General features: G+C 45.0%; 1 protein-coding gene across 1 annotated transcript in view; it reads right to left on the reverse strand.

Annotated features, from left to right (window-relative positions):
* Positions 1–3,896: 3,896 nt before the first annotated feature.
* Positions 3,897–22,708, reverse strand: part of aacs (acetoacetyl-CoA synthetase) — a 44,956-nt gene continuing 26,144 nt past the window's right edge. Inside the window, exons 11-18 of the mRNA XM_035784811.2 lie at positions 17,894–17,958; positions 16,495–16,617; positions 7,189–7,302; positions 6,648–6,773; positions 5,340–5,409; positions 5,179–5,237; positions 4,639–4,841; positions 3,897–4,275 (exon numbers count right to left, since the gene is read on the reverse strand). Coding sequence (XP_035640704.1) covers positions 4,138–4,275; positions 4,639–4,841; positions 5,179–5,237; positions 5,340–5,409; positions 6,648–6,773; positions 7,189–7,302; positions 16,495–16,617; positions 17,894–17,958 — 898 coding nt within the window. The 3' untranslated portion in view covers positions 3,897–4,137. The remainder of the gene's footprint in view (positions 4,276–4,638; positions 4,842–5,178; positions 5,238–5,339; positions 5,410–6,647; positions 6,774–7,188; positions 7,303–16,494; positions 16,618–17,893; positions 17,959–22,708) is intronic.

Below are 22,708 nucleotides of genomic sequence, written 5' to 3' on the forward strand. Positions count from 1 at the left end.
TGCATCTACAGACTGCATCTACAGTCTCCCAGCAGACTGCATCTACAGACTATATCTACAGTCCCCCAGCAGACTGCATCTACAGACTGCATCTACAGTCTCCCAGCAGACTGCATCTACAGACTATATCTACAGTCTCCCAGCAGACTGCATCTACAGACTATATCTACAGTCCCCCAGCAGACTGCATCTACAGACTATATCTACAGTCCCCCAGCAGACTGCATCTACAGACTGCATCTACAGTCTCCCAGCAGACTGCATCTACAGACTATATCTACAGTCTCCCAGCAGACTGCATCTACAGACTATATCTACAGTCCCCCAGCAGACTGCATCTACAGACTATATCTACAGTCCCCCAGCAGACTGCATCTACAGACTACATCTACAGTCTCCCAGCAGACTGCATCTACAGACTACATCTACAGTCTCCCAGCAGACTATATCTACAGTCCCCCAGCAGACTGCATCTACAGACTGCATCTACAGACTATATCTACAGTCTCCCAGCAGACTGCATCTACAGACTGCATCTACAGTCTCCCAGCAGACTGCATCTACAGACTGCATCTACAGTCTCCCAGCAGACTGCATCTACAGTCTCCCAATAGACTGCATCTAGTCTCCCAGCAGACTGCATCTACAGACTGCATCTACAGTCTCCCAGCAGACTGCATCTACAGACTATATCTACAGTCCCCCAGCAGACTGCATCTACAGACTATATCTACAGTCTCCCAGCAGACTATATCTACAGTCCCCCAGCAGACTGCATCTACAGACTATATCTACAGTCCCCCAGCAGACTGCATCTACAGACTACATCTAGTCTCCCAGCAGACTATATCTACAGTCCCCCAGCAGACTGCATCTACAGACTGCATCTACAGACTATATCTACAGTCCCCCAGCAGACTGCATCTACAGACTATATCTACAGTCCCCCAGCAGACTGCATCTACAGACTACATCTACAGTCTCCCAGCAGACTGCATCTACAGACTACATCTACAGACTCCCAGCAGACTGCAGCAGAATCAAAGTGAACACCGTTTCATAATCAGTTAAAGATACAGAACATTGTTGCCTCAGCAAATAATGTACCGCCTCTTTAAATGGGTCCTTCCATGTCAATTCAACAAGCCAGTCCAAATGCCATTTATTTTTTTGTGTGTGTGTTCATTTACAATAGAATTGGGGGCATCTGGGGGTTGTATTGTTGACAGAGCTTTTCATCACAAAGCATGTATCACGCGTCGCAGCAATCAATCATGGGGTTGGACACTATATATAGATCCTCTGTGTAGCCGTGGCCTTTTCCTGCACTTCATCCCCCTCTGATATGACACTGAGGAAGGACTGAAGCAGGAACAGGCTTGTGGGGTAACAGCGCTCCTCCACAGACTCCATTGTCATCAGGATGTAAAGCAGTGGTCACCTTTGCCTTTTGATGAATCAACAATTATTTTGTTTCTAAAAATAAATAAATACAAATAAATCCTGCAAGACATTTCACCTTCTGCTATACATACATTTTTTTTTATATATATATTTTTTAAATCAGCTTTGATTCTTGGTGCCACGTCACCCTACTTCAACCTTCTAGGCCAAGGGGACCGAACCAGCATCAATCAGTCTACAACTCAAGTGTGCTTTAAGTGGCGGCATCGTAGCCTAGTGGTTAGAGCGTTGGACTAGTAACCGGAAGGTTGCAAGTTCAAACCCCCCGAGCTGACAAGGTACAAATCTGTCGTTCTGCCCCTGAACAGGCAGTACACACACTGTTCCTAGGCCGTCATTGAAAATAAGAATTTGCTCTTAAAGGTACATTTTTAAAAAAGTGCCTGGTCGGTGAATGACATGAATTCACCCATGAATTTCCAAAAGGAAAACTATTTTTGAAAAGGATCCCTCATTCTCAAGGATACCCCATATTGAAACTATATTGAAATACTGTTTTTCATTTGATATACCTGAATGAATACGATACGGTTTGTGCAGTTCTGGTGCCATTTTCCAAAAGTGGTGTTTGACAACAGTATTTGAAACAATCATTTTATTTAAAACTTCAGTTAAGAACATTATTTCCAATGACTGCCACAGCCAAACCGGGATGCTGCCGAGCGTGCGCAGCCCTATGGGACTCCCAAACCAATGCCAGGTATGATACAGCCTAGATTCAAACCAGGGTGTTTGTAGTGACGCCTCAGTGCTTAAGTCTGCTGCGCCACTTGGTAACCCGTGCAACGGTGATGAAATTAAGAGTTGTTACATTTTATTTGATCACCAACAGGTGCTGTATTGAATAGAATATGCAGCTTTGTCCATTTATTGGTTACAGGGACAATGCAAAGTAGTTCACGGTACAAGAACACATTACATATCTATCTATCTAGTATATGCATCTATATATCCATATACTGTATCACAGTCAATGACACATTCATCATACATGGACCAATATAATTGTTTACGCAAAAACACGTTAAATTTTTAAAAAGGCTGTACCTTAAAATATATGAATCAAAAACAGATGAGGAAATGAACGCATTCAAATAGACATGATATGTTTCTTGCAGGAAGGTACAGCAACAGAAGAGAAACCAGATGAAAGAAGACTAAAATGGAATATTCTCAGGAATGTGAATCTGACGGAGGGTTCTGTCCCAAATGGCACTCTAAACTCCCGGTCAAATGTAGAGCATTTAGGATGGCATTTGGGACGTAGACAAAGAGAATTCATGTTTTGTGACCTAAGTGCTTAGTTGATTCCCTAAACAGAGAATAAAACCCTGTAGTAAAACCATGAAAGCTCCCCCACCCTAAACACAATTTACGAGGGTCTTAAACCCAACTCAGTCTCCGTCGAGGTCACTTTGGAACAATGTCCATATCAGTAACTGTCGATGACGTTGTGGAACTTGTGGTGAAAATACGCTGACAAAGGAAAAACGTTTGTTGACGTGTGGCTTGATTGAAACGTGCTAAATGTGTGGTGATTGGTTGAAATGGCAAGCTTTATTTTTGTACTGCAGTGATGGGTCAGTTTTATAAAAGGAAAACAGATGATTTGACTATTTTATGTAGAATTAGTGTAGTGATTGGTCAACTGACTACAGCACAACACCACCATCAATAGTGTTTAACTGAGGTGATTTCATGGCTCACCACAAGAGATAAGTATAGCTGTTTGGAGACATGCATCTAAACACGAATTTTAATATAAACTGACGACACAACAAAAAAAACATTAAAATCAAAGAAAAAAAAAAAGATCAAGGAACATCTCAGTGCCAATGACTAGCATTCAGTAGTGTCTAAAAATATATTTTAGAGTTAAACAAAGCCTTACTCTATGGGAGGGGGGGGGGAACCCCATACAGTATAATACCAGCTCAGCTGTGATCGCCGTAATAACATAAAACCAGGAAGTCTCTAGGGGGCTTGTTAATTGGCTAAAATCTGCTGTGTATTCATCACAGCCATTTCATTGGTCATTTGGAAAAGAGTCTCTTCCACCCACTGAGGAGCTGCCATAAATAAGGGTGAATAGCCAGAGTAATAATAACAGAGTCCACGCTCTTCTTTGCAACAAACCTAACGACGTTTGTGTGGGTGGGACTAGCAGGTGGGCACGACTACAATGTGTTAAGTGGGACGGGATGCTATTTTTTTTTTAAACTCTGTTTTGAAGATTGACTGGCTGTGTTCATTTAAAAAAAGTTAACAGTAAAGTTAAAATGTGATCAAAATGATCTTTCAACACCACTCCCTCATCCCTTTATAGCAATAAAGCTATACAAACAAAAAGGCAACGTTCTTTTAAAACACCTGGGTCCCATTGGCAGGTCCATACTTACTCACCTCCGTTTTATCATAATAAGTTAGGATGTTAGTACGTCGCATTGTTCTGGATTCCTTTTTTATTGGTCAGTCCTGAACCCAGAGGGAGCCAATGGGATGGCCAGGTGAGGTCACTGAAGAGTTAGAGGCAGAAGAGAAACCAGGGCCACCATTCAATGGCCTGTACCCAATGACCCAGCTCCTCTCCTCTTCAACTGGACAAGAGTTTCTGGGGGAACTGTCTTTTTCTCTCTCCTCGTTGTTTGTTTTTCATGTGTACTGTAGAAGTTCTCAGAAGTTCTGGAGCTCTGGTAGGTTCTTGTAGAGGTCAAGGGAGTCCGGGTTGGAGAAGGCCCCTCGCTGGGTCACCTCCCTCCCAGCGATCACCTGCTTCACAGCCACCTCCACCTTCTTCCCACTGAGGGTGTACTGGACAGACAAGAGAAAGCGTAACGCAAAGGGTCAGGGGACATATACATGTACCAAGCTTCTCTGAGTAGGAGTGCTGATCTGGCATCAGTTCCCACTTATGTCCATGTAATCTTATTCACTGTGATCTCAAAAGGCCAAACTGATCCTAAATCATCACTCCTACTCTGAGACAGTCTGTGAATACAGCCCCAGGGATGCATAACAGCACTTACGGGCCTGTGTGTGTCCTGGTACACACGTGTACAATAATGGAAATATTAGCATTACTCTGCCCATCAACATTAGGGTTCTTCTTCTCTATTTAAAAGCTCTCTTTGGGTGTGACTACATAACACATTGAAAGAAGAAGAATGTCCTCACGGGAATGTCTCTGGTCTCCAGGAACAGCGCTGGTACATGGCGTGCGGAGAGGGCTTTCCGGATGGCTCCGCGAATTTTGTGTACCAGCTCCGGGCCGAAGGACTGGTTGGGCGTCATCTTCAGGAACAGGATCACTCGCTCCTCACCGTCCCCATTGTACTGTGGAACGCAAAGGCTGTCGGACACTTCCTCAAAGGCCTCCACTGGAGAGAAGATGAGAACAAAAGCATACACATTTAGAAAATATCTGACAGACCGGCTGACACTTCAGGATTGGTGGCAGATATCGGTATATTGGTTGCGTCCAAAATGTCAACCTATTCCCATAGGCCTCTGGTCAACAGTAGTGCACTACACAGGAAACAGGGTGCTATTTGGGATGTAGCCTAGGCCCGTTAGTATTCATAAGGACAACAAGAACAACACCAGAGAAAGAAGAGGGCTGTTACATTCCGTCATATCAATGATGACCAGCTAAATGAGACTAAACTGATGTTACCACAAACCATTGTAGGGGGGTAAGGAAAACCCATAGCTCACCAATGTTGTAGATCTCCGAGCTCCCAAAACGCACACCGTTGGGGTTCAAAGTTCCATCGCTGTGATCGAGACAAGAATGAGTTGAAGGTAACCAAACAAAAAACTATGGTGGCATAGTCGCTTATTGTCTCCTGAGGTAATTAGTAAGCCCGATGACTCACCTTCTGCCAAGCATGACAACTCCTCCTGTCTTTGGGTTGATTTTACAGTAGTCACCATGGGCCCAAACACCTGCAGAGGAGCAGGCCTGTTAGTAAACTGAGAGGGATATTGATCATGTACAGACTCCTTTACAATGGAAATAACCCTCAAAATGGTGCTGTACATGCCATCACAGAAGCAGCCATTGCAAAGAGAGATGTACTAGAGCGCTCATCTCCTATGGAAAGGAAAAGCTGTCTATCCATCTCTAATTTTTTATTTCACCTTTATTTAAACAGGTAGGTTAGTTGAGAACAAGTTCTCATTTACAACTGTGACCTGGACAAGATAAAGCAAAACGACAAACACAGAGTGACACATGGAATAAACAGACGTACAGTCAATAACACAATAGAAAAGTCTATATACAGTGTGCAAATGAGGTAAGATAAGGGAGGTAAGGCAATAAATAGGCCAGTGGCGAAATAATTACAATTTAGCATTTAAACATGGACAGTACTGACCGGAGAAGGAGCTCCATCTCTAATGGCCTGACCGGAGAAGGAGCTCCATCTCTAATGGCCTGACCGGAGAAGGAGCTCCATCTCTAATGGCCTGACCGGAGAAGGAGCTCCATCTCTAATGGCCTGACCGGAGAAGGAGCTCCATCTCTAATGGCCTGACCGGAGAAGGAGCTCCATCTCTAATGGCCTGACCGGAGAAGGAGCTCCATCTCTAATGGCCTGACCGGAGGAGAAGCTCCATCTCTAATGGCCTGACCGGAGAAGGAGGAGAAGCTCCATCTCTAATGGACTGACCGGAGAAGGAGGAGAAGCTCCATCTCTAATGGACTGACCGGAGAAGGAGGAGAAGCTCCATCTCTAATGGACTGACCGGAGAAGGAGGAGAAGCTCCATCTCTAATGGACTGACCGGAGAAGGAGGAGAAGCTCCATCTCTAATGGACTGACCGGAGAAGGAGGAGAAGCTCCATCTCTAATGGACTGACCGGAGAAGGAGGAGAAGCTCCATCTCTAATGGACTGACCGGAGAAGGAGGAGAAGCTCCATCTAATGGACTGACCGGAGAAGGAGGAGAAGCTCCATCTCTAATGGACTGACCGGAGAAGGAGGAGAAGCTCCATCTCTAATGGCCTGACCGGAGAAGGAGCTCCATCTCTAATGGCCTGACCGGAGAAGGAGCTCCATCTCTAATGGCCTGACCGGAGAAGGAGCTCCATCTCTAATGGACTGACCGGAGAAGGAGGAGAAGCTCCATCTCTAATGGACTGACCGGAGAAGGAGGAGAAGCTCCATCTAATGGACTGACCTGGGAAGGAAGAGAAGTAAGCCTTGTGGTATTTGCTCCCATTCTCGTCGTTCCAGAAGTGGGTGGGTTGACAGGGGATTGGCTTCAGACACACCAGCTCACCACTCTCCCCCCACACTGGCTTTCCTGAGGGAGGGAAACACACGTGTCATCATGCACGTCCTAGAGTGGGGATACCATTTACAAATGACACAAGGTGAATTACCATATAGAGCAGGGATCCCCAACTGGCGGTTTTGTGCACCAAATATGGCCCGCGGGTGATTTATTTAACCCCTCAAACACCAGCTCCAAGTGATTTTAACTTTGGAAATGTGTTCCAAAGTATTGCCATGCATAATAGAGACATATAGTACAGTATGTGATCCATACAAATGTACGCAAGGTTTGAAAGTATTATGTTTTAAAGTATTATATTCATTTGGGATTCTTGTGGTAATTACTTTCCAGCCCCCTGACCATCTGCACGATGAATTGAATTGAAATGAATGAAATGAATAAATAGGCCTGTTACTGAATTGAGTTGACCAACGACACTCACCGTCACAGCTCCAGGCCTCCACAGCCATGCCCAGGTTCCTGGTCTGAATCTCTCCTCTGTACACGGGGACCGTCACGTTCTGGCCCATAAAGCAGGACACAATATCTGTTCCACCTTTACACAAAAAAAAAAAAACATATTTTATTTCTTTCACGTTGGAAGATCAACATAGTTAATACGTTACGTGTAAAGAACAACGTAGCTAATAAGTTACGTTTTGATTTATTCCAACTTTATTTAACCAGGTAGGTTAGTTGAGAACAAGTTCTCATTTACAACTGCGACCTGGCCAAGATAAAGCAAAGCAGTTCGACACATACAACAGAGTTACACATGGAATAAACAAACAGTCAATAAACAAACATAGTCAATAGAGTAGAAAAGTCTATATACAGTTTGTGCAAATGAGGTAAGATAAGAGAGGTAAGGCAATAATAGGCCGTGGTGGCAAAGTAATTACAATATAGCAATTAAACACTGGAATGGTGGAATGTGCAAGTAGAGATACTGGGGTGCAAACGAGCAAAATATATAAATAAATACAGTACGGGGATGAGGTAGTTGGATGGGCTATTTACAGGTGCAGTTATCAGTGAGCCGCTCTGACAGCTGATGCTTAAAGCTAGTGAGGGAGATAAGTGCTTCCAGCTTCAGTGATTTTTGCAGTTCGTTCCAGTCATTGGCAGCAGAGAACTGGAAGGAAAGGCAGCCAAAGGAGGAATTTGCTTTGGGGGTGACCAATGAGATATACCTGCTGGAGCACGTGCTACAGGTGGGTGCTGCTCACTGCTATGGACCAGTGAGCTGAGAAGGCGGGGCTTTACCTAGCAGAGACCTGTAGATGACCTGGAGCCAGTGGGTTTGGCGACGAGTATGAGGCGAGGGCCAACCAACGAGAGCATACAGGTTGCAGTGGTGGGTAGTATATGGGGCTTTGGCGACAAAACAGATGGCACTGTGATAGACTACATCCAAGTCGCTGATTAGAGTGTTGGAGGCTATTTTGTAAATGACGTCGCCAAAGTCGAGGATCGGTAGTATGGTCAGTTTTACGAGGGTATGTTTGGCAGCATGAGTGAAGGATGCTTTGTTGCAAAATAGGAAGCAGATTCTAGATTTAATTTTGGATTGGAGATGCTTAATGAGAGTCTGGAAGGAGAGCTTACAGTCTAACCAGACACCTAGGTATTTGTAGTTGTCCACATATTCTAAGTCAGAACCTTCCAGAGTAGTGATGCTGGACGGGCAGCGATCGGTTGAAGAACATGCATTTAGTTTTACTTGCATTTAAGAGCAGTTGAGTCCACGGAAGGTGAGTTGTATGGCATTGATGCTCGTCTGGAGGTTAGTTAACACAGTGTCCAAAGAAGGGCCAGAGGTATACAGAATGGTGTAGTCTACGTAGAGGTGGATCAGAGAATCACCAGCAGCAAGAGCAACATCATTGATGTATACAGAGAAGAGAGTCGGTCCGAGAATTGAACCCTGTGGCACCCCCATAGAGACTGCCAGAGGTCCGGACAACAGGCCCTCCGATTTGACACACTGAACTCTCAGAGAAATAGTTGGTGAATCAGGCGAGGCAGTCATTTGAGAAACCAAGTCAAAAGCCTTGGCCAGGTTGATGAATACAGATGCACAGTATTGTCTCTTATCGATGGCGGTTATGATATCGTTTAGGACCTTGAGTGTGGCTGAGGTGCACCCATGACCAGCTCGGAAACCAGATTGCATAGCTGAGAAGGTACGGTGGGATTCGAAATGGTCAGTAATCTGTTTGTTGACTTGGCTTTCGAAGACCTTAGAAAGGCAGGGTAGGATAGATATAAGTCTATAGCAGTTTGGGTCTAGAGCGTCTCCCCCTTTGAAGAGGGGGATGACCGCGGAAGCTTTCCAATCTTTGGGAATCTCAGACGATACGAAAGAGAGGTTGAGCAGGCTAGTAATAGGGGTTGCAACAATTTCGGTAGATAGTTTTTTTTAGAAAGAGGGTCCAGATTGTCTAGCCCGGCTGATTTGTAGGGGTCCAGATTTTGCAGCTCTTTCAGAACATCAGCCATCTGGATTTGGGTGAAGGAGAAATGGGGAGGCTTGGGCAAGTTGCTGTGGGGAGTGCAGGGCTGTTGATCGGGGTAGGGGTAGCCAGGTGGAAAGCATGGCCAGCCGTAGAAAAATGCTTATTGAAATTCTCAATTATAGTGGCTTTATCGGTGGTGACAGTGTTTCCTAGCCTCAGTGCAGTGGGCAGCTGGGAGGAGGTGCTCTTATTCTCCATGGACTTTACAGTGTCCCAGAACTTTGGAGTTTGTGCTACAGGATGCAAATTTCTGCTTGAAAAAGCTAGCCTTAGGAACCTATATACACAGGCAGTTAGGAAAGCTAACTTCCCTGAAAAGGTTGCATATCACGGGGGCTATTCGATGCTAAAGCAGAACGCCACAGGATGTTTTTGTGCTGGTCAAGGGCAATCAGGTCTGGAGTGAACCAAGGGCTATATCTCTTCCTGGTTCTACATGTTTTGAATGGGACATGCTTATTTAAGATGGTGAGGAAGGCACAATTAAAGAATAACCAGGCAACCTCTACAGGCGGAATGAGGTCAATATCCTTCCAGGAATCCCGGGCCAGGTCGATTAGAAAGGCCTGCTCGCTGAAGTGTTTTAGGGAGCGTTTGACAGTGATGAGGGGTGTAGTGATCAACGTAGAGAATACGGTCATGGTTAGGTGTAGGGAATTCAGTAAGGTGATGTGCGACAGACATCGTATTGTAAAGTGTGATATGGTGTGGGATAGTGTTGTGGTGCAGGCTTGTTATTCTACATTAGTACAGTTACGCAACATGGAGCCAACATGGAGCTATTCCCACCCCCTCTTTATCTGTGGGTGATACCTCTCTATCCACCTCTTAAATCTGCTGTTTCTGACAGATGTTCTATTCATCTCTCCTCCCACCTTTCCATTCATCCATCCATCCATCCAGCCACCCCTCCACCTATCAGTCACTTCGTCGCATCCCCAAATTCTGCCTGGCTCTTTAGTGGAGCTTAATTGGATCCGTGGGGAAAATACCATGCCTGCCTCTCAGTTTAGGCACACTTCAGTATCACTACAGCAGCCAGTCACAATTGTTTTGTTCTCCCCCCCCCCCACATTCCTGACATCCTTATTGGTTACCTCTTACTCTTATGAATATTCCAATTTTTGCTGAGGAAAACTTTGAACATCCTCTGGTGCGCTTTAAAGTCAGAGGGGTTTGTTCTGTTCCAAAAATAAACTCCCCGTTGAGGAGTGGCACCCAGCGAGCGCACATACACAAACTACACAGGAAACCAGGGCAGAGAAATAAGACACCAGAAACCAGATCTGATCAGGAGAGCAGCAGCAAGAGGTGGGAGACAAAGGAGGAAGAGAACGGGATGGAGACTATGAAAACACAGAGAAAGAGAGAACACAAAGTCAAACTTTCTATACTTAAACATCATCCTCTCCTCTGGCATCTTCCCCAATATTTGGAACCAAGGACTGATCACCCCAAGCCACAAATTTGACAATAACTACAAGTCAACAGCAACCTTGGGATAATTCTCTGTATTATCATTAACAGCAGACTTGTACATTTCCTCAGCGAAAAACAATGTACTGAGCAAATGTCAAATTGGCTTTTTACCAAATTACCATACGACAGACCGTGTTCACCCTGCACTCCCTAATTGACAAACAAACAAAAACAAAAGCAAAGTCTCCTCAAGCGGTTAAAATTGACAAAAAATACACATTTCTTTCCACAGTGCTGTGGATAAGACCGGGATGCAGCCTACTAGAATCTAATGTAAAATGTCTGTTTGCTGATGATCTGGTGCTTCTGTCACCAACCAAGGACGGCCTACAGCAGCACCGAGATCTTCTGCACAGATTCTATCAGACCTGGGCCTTGACAGTAAATCTCAGTAAGACCAAAATAATGGCTTCAAAAAAAAAGTCCAGTTGCCAGGACCCACGAATACAAATTCCATCTAGACAGCATTACCCAAGAGCACAAACTATACATACCTCGGCCTAAATATCAGCACCACAGGTAACTTCCAAAGCTGTGAACGATCTGAGACACAAGGCAAGAAGAGCCTTCTATGCCATCAAAAGGAACATACCAATTAGGATCTGGCTAAAAATACTTGAATCAGTGACAGAACCCATTGCCCTTTATGTTTGTGAGGTCTGGGGTCCGCTCACCAACCAAGATTTGACAAAATGGGACAAACACTAACTTGAGAGACAGCATACAGAATTCCGCAAGAAATATCCTCTGTGTACAATGTAAAACACTGAATAATGCATGCAGAGCAGAATTAGGCCAATACCTGCCAATTATCAAAATCCAGTAAAGAGCTGTTACATTTTACAACCACCTAAAAGGAAGCAATTCCCAAACCTTCCATAACAAATCCATCACCTACAGAGAGATGAACCTGGAGAAAAGTCCCCTAAGCAAGCTGGTCCTGGGGCTCTGTTCACAAACACAAACAGATCCCACAGAGTCCCAGGACAGCAACACAATTAGACTCAACCAAATCAGGAGAAAACAAAAAGATAATTTCTTGACACATTGGAAAGAATTAACAAAAAAAACTGAGGAAACTAGAATGCTATTTGGCCCTTAACAGAGAGTACACAGTGGCAGAAAACCTGACCAGTGACTGACCCAAACTTAAGGAAAGCTTTGACTATGTACAGACTCAGTGAGCATAGCCTTGCTATTGAGAAAGGACGTTGTAGGCAGACCTGGCTCTGTGCACACTGTCCACATCATCTGGGGAAAACGGAGCTGCACTTCTGAACCTCATGCTTTCCTAACCAAATGTATGACCATAGAGACACATATTTCCCTCAGATTACACAGTCCAACAAAGAATTTGAAAACAAATCCAATTTTGATTGCCTCCCATACCTATTGGGTGAAATACCAGTGTGCCATCACAGCAGCAACACTTGTGTGACCTGTTGCCACGAGAAAAGGGCAACCACAGAAGAATAAACACCATTGTAGTAAATACAATACCACACACACACACGTGGGGGGATCAGTAGAGAAGGGGCCATGTGGCAGTCAGCTGGAAGTATAGAGTTGGGAGTCTTAGCCGTGAATGTCATTTTATTTTATTTTTATTTCACCTTTATTTAACCAGGTAGGCAAGTTGAGAACAAGTTCTCATTTACAACTGCGACCTGGCCAAGATAAAGCAAAGCAGTTCGACAGATACAACGACAGAGTTACACATGGAGTAAAACAAACATACAGTCAATAATACAGTATAAACAAGTCTATATACAATGTGAGCGAATTAGGTGAGAAGGGAGGTAAAGGCAAAAAAGGCCATGGTGGCAAAGTAAATACAATATAGCAAGTAAAACAGTGGAATGGTAGTTTTCCAATGGAAGAATGTGCAAAGTAGAAATAAAAATGGGGTGCAAAGGAGCAAAATAAATTAATTAAATACAGTTGGGAAAGAGGTAGTTTGGGCTAAATTATAGTGCTTAAAGCTAGTGAGGGAGATAAGCGTTTCCAGTTGAGATTTTTTGATGTGTGTGTTGTGTTAAAGTCTACAGGGATCCGGCTAGCAGGGGGACAGGAGGAGCAGAAGGAAGTGAACACTGCACACATGTGCTAAGGCAGACCCCTGTCAGACCCCTGTCGGGGTGGCCTCCCCGTGGTCCTGGCTGCTAAAAAGGTTGACTGAATCAGGCACTGCTGTCCTATGCTAAGACCCATGCACACACACACACACACGGCCATAAGTTGAGAATGACAAATATTTTCACAAAGCTTCCAGCTTCAGTGTCTTTAGATATTTTTTGTCAGGTGTTACTATGGAATACTGAAGCTTTTGACAATTACATGAAGTTGATGCAGAGAGTCAATATTTGCAGTGTTGACCCTTCCTTCCACACCCTGGCATGCTGTCAATGAACTTCTGGGCCACATCCTGACTGAGGGCAGCCCATTCTTGGGGAATGGCCCTAGCCCAGATGTGCTCAATGGGATTGAGATGCGGGCTCTTCACTGGCAAAACACTGACATTCCTGTCTTGCAGGAAATCACGCACAGAACGAGCAGTATGGCTGGTGGCATTGTCATGCTGGAGGGTAATGTCAGGATGAGGCTGCAGGAAGGGTACCACGAGGGAGGAGGATGTAACGATCATGTGCAGATGTTGTTTCACATGGTCTGCCCTGCCACTGCAAGGACGAACAGCTGTCGTCTCCCTGTAGCGCTGTCTTAGCCGTCTCACAGTACAGACATTGCAATGTATTGCCCTGGCCATATCTGCAGTTCTCATGCCTCCTTGCAGCTTGCCTAAGGCACATTCACGCAGATGAGCAGGGACCCTGGGCATCTTTCTTTTGGTGTTTTTCAGAGTCAGTAGAAAGGCCTCTTTAGTGTCCTAAGTTTTCATAACTCTCATGTGACATTAGCTGTTAGTGTCTTAACAACCTTTCCACAGGGGCATATTCATTAGTTGCTTCAAGCATGGGAAACAGTGATTAAACCCTTTACATTGAAGATCTATTTAGATTTCTAAAAATTATTTTTGAAAGACCGGGTCCTGAAAAGGGGACGTTTCTTTTTTTGCTGAGTTTACATGCGCAGACAGACCAGCGTAGGTATTTAACCAGGACTTGGGGCAAGAATTTAGCTCAGGTGCATCCTGGTTTTCAAGAACCCCATGGTCACTTTGGCAGAGCTGCAGAGTTCCTCTGTGGCGATGGGAGAACCTTCCAGAATGACAACCATCTCTGCAGCACTCCACCAAATCAGGCCTTTACGGTAGAGTGGCCAGACGGAACCCAATCCTTAGTAAAAGGCATATGACAGCCCGCTTGGAGTTTGCGTAAAGGCATCTAAAGGAATGACCAGAAACAAGATTCTCTGGTCTGATGAAACCAAGATTGAACTCTTTGGCCTGAATACCAAGCGTCAAGTCTGGAGGAAACCGGTACCATCCCTACGGTGAAGCATGGTGGTGGCAGCATCAAGCTGTGGGGATGTTTCTAAGCGGCAGGGACTGTGAGACTAGTCAGGACCGAGGGAAAGATGAACGGAGCAAAGTACAGATATCCCTGATGAAAACCTGCTCCAGAGCGCTCTGGACCTCGGAAGGGGAACTTTCGCCCCAGTCTAACAGGACAATGACGCTAAGCACACAAACAAGACGCAGGAGTGCTTTTGGGACAAGTTTCTGAATTTCCTTGAGTGGCCCAGCCAGAGCCTGGACTTGAACCTGATCGAACATCTCAAGACCTGAAAATAGCTGTGCCCGCAACATTCCACATCCAACCTGACAGAGCTTGAGAGGATCTGCAGAGAAGAAATGGGACAGGTGTGCCAAGCTTGTAGCATCATACCCAAGAAGACTTGAGGCTGTAATCGCTGCCAAAGGTGCTTCAACAATGTTCTGAGTAAATTGTCTGAATACTTAAGCAAATGTGATTTCATTTTGTTATTAGCAAAAATTTATACAATACTGGTTTTTGCTTTGTCATTAATGGAGTATTGTGTGATGAGGGTAAGTAAAGAAAAAAATAAAATTCAATTTTAGAATAAGCGTTTGGAAAAAGTCAAGGGTCTGAATACTTTCCGAATGCATCGTACGTTCACATTGTAAAAACACACAGTCATGCGTTCAGTCACACACACAAGATTCCTCAGTCTGCTTTGCTTGTGTGTGTTCCTTTCAGGCAGCAGACACTTGTGCCTGCGGCAGCTGACATTTTGATGAAAGACACATGGCGTCCACTGCCACGAAACGTCGCTCAAATCCATCTTGTAAATGTTAAGTGCCGAGTGGTGCTAAGGGTGTCAGAGACTTCTCTGAAAGCCCGTCTGTCAACCGAGCACAAAGCACTGTAGAAAGCTGAACCTTTCTCTCTACTGAAGAAATACTCCCACCACCAATGACATGTTTGTCCTAAATGCCACTATTACCTACATAGTGCACTACTTTAGACCAGACCCCATAGGATCACATGGCCATAAGGTGGAAAAGTAGTGCACTATCTAGGGAATAGAATGTCATTTGGGATGCAGGCAGACTCCTGGAACAGGGCTCACACCCACACTCATTTACATTAATGTCAAGGCTTAGATGATGGAAGTGTGGTAGGAAAAACTGTACACTTTAACTCACTGGTAGGGTACATGGTAGTGTGTAACAGGCCAGTCGGTCTGCATCGGGACAAACGGACAGTGTAGAACAGGCCAGTCGGTCTGCATCGGGACAAACGGACAGTGTAGAACAGGCCAGTCGGTCTGCATCGGGACAAACGGACAGTGTGTAACAGGCCAGTCGGTCTGCATCGGGACAAACGGACAGTGTGTAACAGGCCAGTCGGTCTGCATCGGGACAAACGGATAGTGTAGAACAGGCCAGTCGGTCTGCATTGGGACAAACGGACAGTGTGTAACAGGCCAGTCGGTCTGCATTGGGACAAACGGACAGTGTAGAACAGGCCAGTCGGTTATACAGATCTGCGTGGGTATAAATGCAACCGGAGTGCCAAAATGTGCCACTTGAAGACTGGAGTCTTTGGGTCCTGGCTGCCTTGAGAATAAACTTTTTCTAAGACAGAACTAATCTTGCAGGAAGTTGTTCCCACTGTCAGATGCACACGGTGGACTTGAGTGGCAGCAGCTTCAAGTGATAATGTTATTTTAGGAGTGCTGTTGAGCGGATCAGACGTGCCCAACGGCATAGCTTACTGTGTTAATTCTCATTCCTTTGTGCCCGCCGCCCCCGATGGGAAAGTGACACAGACAGCACGCATACAGGGACATCACAAGGTGTCGTTTCCTTCAGGAGTGAATGATTGAGTCGTGGACTCCACCTGACCTCAGATACACACCTGACGCTTTTATATGGGGTGCAACGTCCAATTAAATGGTGCAGTTAAAATCGGGACGAACGGACAGGCAACCAGTCGTCTGGCAGTACTGAGAATCTTCTAGATAAAAAGGCTGCATGTTCCTTTACCTGGCAAACATAATGCCATTACAGTGTATTGAGTCGAGCGTACCCGCTGTGATTTGTTCAGAGCCGGTCGTCTAGTGGTAAGGATGATCTCTCACACACATATATATATATATATAATACTCCCCAACGGAGACCGGGGGTTCAAGACCCTCAATCCACCCTTCCCACTTGACTCCCTCTCCCTCCCCCTCGGTTTGGTACCGTGTCAAATGTAAAACACATATATGAGTGTGAGTCGTCAGATGCTTTGTGTTGTACGGTGTCATGGTGTGCGTCTCACCTGAGATGGAGCCCAGCAGCACATTGTTCTTGATGCAGCGGTAGACATACTCATAGCTCTGGGGCTTCAGGGGAGAGCCCGTGGACAGGATGGTGTGCAGGGTCTGCAGCGCGTGTGTGTTCGCTGCAACGAAAGAAAGGAGAGAGACATGAGACGACAGACCAGTACTCAACAGAGGAGAGTCTAGCCTTTTAAATCTCTAGGACACTTCATGAATATAGGCCCAGATCTCTCAGAGACATCTAGAACAACACAGAACAGACTACATACAGCACAGAACTACAACTGACTGGGATGAACAGGGCAAGGCGGGGACGGCGTACACACAGAAGTTGGGCTATGTGCCAGTGTTCCCCGCTGGGCTGGTTGGGAGGGGTGTACCTCCCAGATCTGAGCCCACCACAGGAGTCGCCACACCCCACCAGGCCACCAGGTGTCAGTCAAAAATGTCAACCCAGGCACAGGACCTCCGGAGGGGCCAGGAAGCATCCCCCATCCCCTAAAATATCAGCGACTCACCAGGAGCATATGCCAACACACCAACTCCCCACTGAGATAGCCACTAGGCCTACACACACACTGAATAAAGATGGGGTTGTGATTAGTGGAGCCGCTAGAGCCGACTGTAGAATACATCTCCGCTATTAAAGCTCATCTGCATGTTTAAACGAGGGAGGAGGAGAGATGGGCCTCTCCACTAATTTAGTTCATCATCATTCCTCTTCCAACGCACTCACCCAGCGTCTGAAGAGCAGAGGGGAGTTTTAAATGAATGAATACTTGGAGAGGTGACAAGGAGCGCAGACCTTGCTTTTAACAAGCATCCCACTGGGCCACACTCAAGGTGAAGCTTCTAAGAGCTACAGGTAACTGTCAAAAATAACGGAAGCCTGTAAGTAAACGAGGGATACAAAGTACAGTATATTGAAAGCAGGTGCATCCACACAGGTGTGGTTCCTGAGTTAATGAAGCAGTTAACATCCCATCATGCTTAGGTTCATGTCGGAAAAATGCTGGGCAGGCCATTATTTTGACTACCGTGGCTATGCCACCATAGGATGACAATGCCTCCATCCACAGGGCACGAGTGGTCACTGAATGGTTTGATTAGCATGAAGATGTAAGCCATACGACATATTTCTCAGTCTCAGATCTCAGTGCAATGTTCTGGCTTGTGGTGACCCAACGCCCTATTAAGACTCTTTATATGGGCATTTACTTTATTCTGGCAGTTACCTGGAGACGGTAGGTTCAGATGAGCTGCTATACAGGATGTCATTTAGCAGCAGTTTGGAACTTGTGACCCTGGAGTTAAGCGCCGTGCCTTTAACAACGGAGTCACATAAAACCGTTGCTGTACCTGTCCACTAGTCTTGCGGGTCTCTGTCGGTCTACTCACCAGGCTTTAGATCCCTCTCCTCCAGAACGGCCAGCCATTTTGCACCGGTCCCAAAAATAGTGATGCTAAAGAAGAGAAAAACAAAACAAGGTGGGGAAAATAAGACAACGGATAAGAACAAAGGATAAGAGGATAATAAGAACAAAGGATAAGAGGATAATAAGAACAAAGGCTAAGACACTCAAAATCAAATTCATTGGTCACATACACATGTTTAGCAGATGTTATTGGTCACATACACATGTTTAGCAGATGTTATTGGTCACATACACATGTTTAGCAGATGTTATTGGTCACATACACATGTTTAGCAGATGTTATTGGTCACATACACATGTTTAGCAGATGTTATTGGTCACATACACGTGTTTAGCAGATGTTATTGGTCACATACACGTGTTTAGCAGATGTTATTGGTCACATACACATGTTTAACAGATGTTATTGGTCACATACACATGTTTAACAGATGTTATTGGTCACATACACATGTTTAGCAGATGTTATTGGTCACATACACATGTTATTGCGGGTGTAGCGAAATGCTTGTGCTTCTAGTTCCGACATTGCAGTAATATCTAACAAGTAACAGTTTCGTAACATACTTCGATTTACGTCTACGTTGGGTGTAAGGAATGGATTAAGTTCTCCAACAGACCGCACCCTCTGGAGAGCTTTGCGGTTGTGGGCGGTGCAGTTGCTGTACCAGGCGGTGATACAGCCTGACAGATGCTCTCAATTGTGCATCTGTAAAAGTTTGTGAGAGTTTTAGGTGCCAAGCCAAATTTCTTCAGCCTCCTGTTGCGCCGTTTAGCCTCCTTTTGCGCTGTTTAGCCTTCTTCACCACACTGTCTGTGTGGGTGGACCCTTTCAGTTTGTCAGTGATGTGTACGCCGAGGAACTTGAAGCTTTCCACCATCTCCACTGCTGTCCCGTCGATGTGGATGGGGGGGGATGCTCCCTCTGCGGTTTCCTGAAGTCCACGAGCATCTCTTTTGTTTTGTTGACGTTGAGAGAGAGCATCAGGAAGTCCAGGAACCATTTGCACAGGGCAGGGTTCAGACCCAGGGCCTCGAGCTTGATGAGCTTGAAGGGTACTATGGTGTTGAATGCTAAGCTGTAGTCAATGAACTTCTGTAGCTCAGTTGATAGAGCATGGCGCTTGTAACGCCAGGGTAGTGGGTTCGATTCCCGGGACCACCCATACGTAGAATGTATGCACACATGACTGTAAGTCGCTTTGGATAAAAGCGTCTGCTAAATGGCATATATTATTATTATATTATTATTCTTACATAGGTATTCCTCTTGTCCAGATGGGACAGAGGAGTGTGGTGGCGATTGCATCGTCTGTGCACCTATTGGGACGGTAAGCAAATTGGAGTGGGTCTAGGGTGTCAGGTAGGGTGGAGGTGATATGATCCTTGACTAGTCTCTCAAAGCACTTCATGATGACATAGAGGTGAGTGCTACAGTGTGATAGTCAGTTCAATTAACTTTGCTTTCTTAGGTACAGGGACAATGGTGGCCATCTTGAAACATGTGGGGACAGACTGGGATAGTGAGAGATTGAATATATATCTGTAACCACACCAGTCAGCTGGTCAGCGCATGCTCCGAGGACGCGGCTAGGGATACCATCTGGGCCGGCAGCCTTGCGAGGGTTAACACGCTTAAACTGTCTTACTCACCGGCCACGGAGAAGGAGAGCCCACAGTCCCTGATAGCGGACCGCGTCGATGACTCTGTATTATCCTCAAAGCCAGCGAAGAAGATGTTAAACATGTCCGGAAGCCAGACGGTGTCCGTGACGCGGTCGGATTTCCCTCTCTAAGCCGTGACGCGGTCGGATTTCCCTCTCTAAGCCGTGACGCGGTCGGATTTCCCTCTCTAAGCCGTGACGCGGTCGGATTTCCCTCTCTAAGCCGTGACGCGGTCGGATTTCCCTCTCTAAGCCGTGACGCGGTCGGATTTCCCTCTCTAAGCCGTGACGCGGTCGGATTTCCCTTTCTAAGCCGTGACGCGGTCGGATTTCCCTTTCTAAGCCGTGACGCGGTCGGATTTCCCTTTCTAAGCCGTGACGCGGTCGGATTTCCCTTTCTAAGCCGTGACGCGGTCGGATTTCCCTTTCTAAGCAGTGACGCGGTCGGATTTCCCTTTCTAAGCCGTGACGCGGTCGGATTTCCCTTTCTAAGCAGTGATTCCACTGACATTACAGAATAGTGTGCAGGCCAGTGACAAAATGTAAATGTAATCCATTTTAAATTCAGGTTGTTGCAACAAAATGTGGAAAAAGGTCCAGGGGAGTGCAACATTTCTGAATGCGTAAATAAAAATGCTCTGAATCGACAAAACTACTCAATCTGGACGACAACCACCTGACCAAATCAACAAATGTATACAGTTTCTATTGTGACAGTAAGAGACACAAAATAATATAAAATGGTCCTTGTTCTGTTCAGGTGGACCACATAACGACCCGCAGCAATAAGCAGACATTGATTGGTGACCGTGATTGTCCTGTCTTGATGGCGATCGATAACCCGTAAATGGAAGCCCACAACCAAGGCCGTGAGAGGGTCACACGATTGGGGGGGGGGGGCCTCAGATGGAGCCTGTTCATGACAAAGCAATATTGTAGTATGGATGAGGTGACGAGGTCCCACCCCTGTCCTGTTGCCCCGCCCACCACAGCCCCGATAAAATAAATGAGCAGCTGAGTTTTCCCCCAAATGGTACCCTATTCCCTATATATAGTACTTTAGACCAGGGTCCATAGGGATGCATGCATTGAAAAGGTTGAGTGGCCTTAAGACAAGCGACAGCTCGTTACTCATTTCAACCACACATCGTCAAAATCAGAACTGTGCTTTAAAAAAGGCCCAGTGCAGTGAAAAGTGATTTTCCTGTGTTTTACATATATTTATACTTCCACAATATGGAGGTTGAAACAATACTGTGAAAATTATGAAAATACCCCTTTAGTGTAAGAGCTGTTTGCAAAACACCACCTGAATTGTCAGCCTGTATTTGGTTGGACAGTTTTCCCCTTCCATGGTGACGTCACCAGACAGTAAATTAGTCAATAGACCAATAAGGAGTTCCAAACCTTTCGGTCAATAACAGCACCATTTCAGTTGTCCCTCCCCCTCAGACCACTCAGACAGTCCAAGCTAAATTGATGCTTGAGAAATTGCTCTTTGCTGAGAAGTTGTTCCTTTTTGACCATTTTAATTGAAAACAATCACTATGAATGCCAGTCTCTCTTGGTTAAGTGGAGAGTGACTGCATCACTTCTTTTTATAAGAAACATTGTGTTGCAAATCCGAAATTGTTTGCATAGTCAACTACACACGTCCCACCAGCGGTCTTTTCACAATCCCCAAATCCAGATCAAATTCAAGAAAGCGTACAGTACTATATAGAGCCATTATAGCATGGAACTCCATCTCATATTGCTCAAGTGAACAGCAAACCTGGTTTAAAAAGACAGACCAAGCAACACCTCACCACAACGTCTCTCCCCTATTTGACCTAGATAGTTTGTATTGATATGTAGGCTGTGTTTTTGTCACTTTCCAAAATGTACGTAGTTCTGTCCTTGAGCTGTTGTCTATTAATGTTCTGTATTATGGTTCATGTTTTGTGTGGACCCCAGGAAGAGTAGCTGATGGGGATCCTAATGAAATACCAAATACAGTACGGTACTTAAAATCGTTACCAAGAAATGATTTGATATCGAGATAAAAACGGCTGCATTGGACCTTTAATGCTTTTCCTACAATGTCTCATGTGACTGTTCATTTGTATCATTAGACCAGCCAGTCTGAGCAGCTAACCGATCGCTGCAGCTGTACACAGTCCATCGGTAAATAGCCCGCCCAATTTACCTACCTCATCCCCATACCTACCTACCTCATTAGACCAGCCAGTATCACACATTGAGGGGCCAGAAATGATTGACACTTGATAAAAGAGCAAAAATTAATGTATAAAATACTGAGCTATATTGTATGAAAAAAGCTTGAGATTATTTTAACTTGTACTAATATAATTGTTTAATGTTTTTGGTTTAACAAGTAATTGTTTTTTTCAACAATAAAAACGAAAAAATTGGGGTAAACATTTGACACCCGTTTTCAATTCCTCTCCTTGCGAGGATAATGGCACAGCCCTTTTCTATAATGTGTTATTAGTTGGAAAACATTGTGAAGGATCTTAGACCGTTCCTCCATACAGACAGGATTGGGGAGTAACTGACTACATGTAATCTGATAACAAAATCTAACTAATCAGGTACAATACCAGCAAAAATATTGTAATCAGATTCATCTAGTTTTCCAAAAATATCTGCCCCTATTTTGGTAAAAAGCTGAGGGATGGGGATGGACAAAATGTAACCACTCAAATTCATAGACAGAGCTATGGATGCAAGAACTGATCATCCATGATATCAACAGTATAGGTACCCCTTGACTTATTCCACAATTTATTATGTTACAGCCTGAATTCAAAATGGATGAAACAGAGTTTCCCCCCCCCCCTCAACCATCTACCAGCCACATAATGACAAAGGGAAAATGTTACAAAACAAAGACAAATCAAATGTGTTGGTCACATACACGTGTTCAGCAGATGTGTAGCAATATGCTTCCAACTCCGACAGTGCAGTAATATCAAACAGTTTTAACAACATGTACATAAGGAATGGATTAAGACATATGTCAGAGTGGACCTTAGAGCTGGGGTAGTTAATATAAAACTGTTACATCACTATTATGACAATGGTTAAGAAAATGTTTACTGAACTTATTT

Source organism: Oncorhynchus keta, chromosome 14, assembly GCF_023373465.1.
Source record: "Oncorhynchus keta strain PuntledgeMale-10-30-2019 chromosome 14, Oket_V2, whole genome shotgun sequence".
NCBI classification, from domain to species: domain Eukaryota; kingdom Metazoa; phylum Chordata; class Actinopteri; order Salmoniformes; family Salmonidae; genus Oncorhynchus; species Oncorhynchus keta.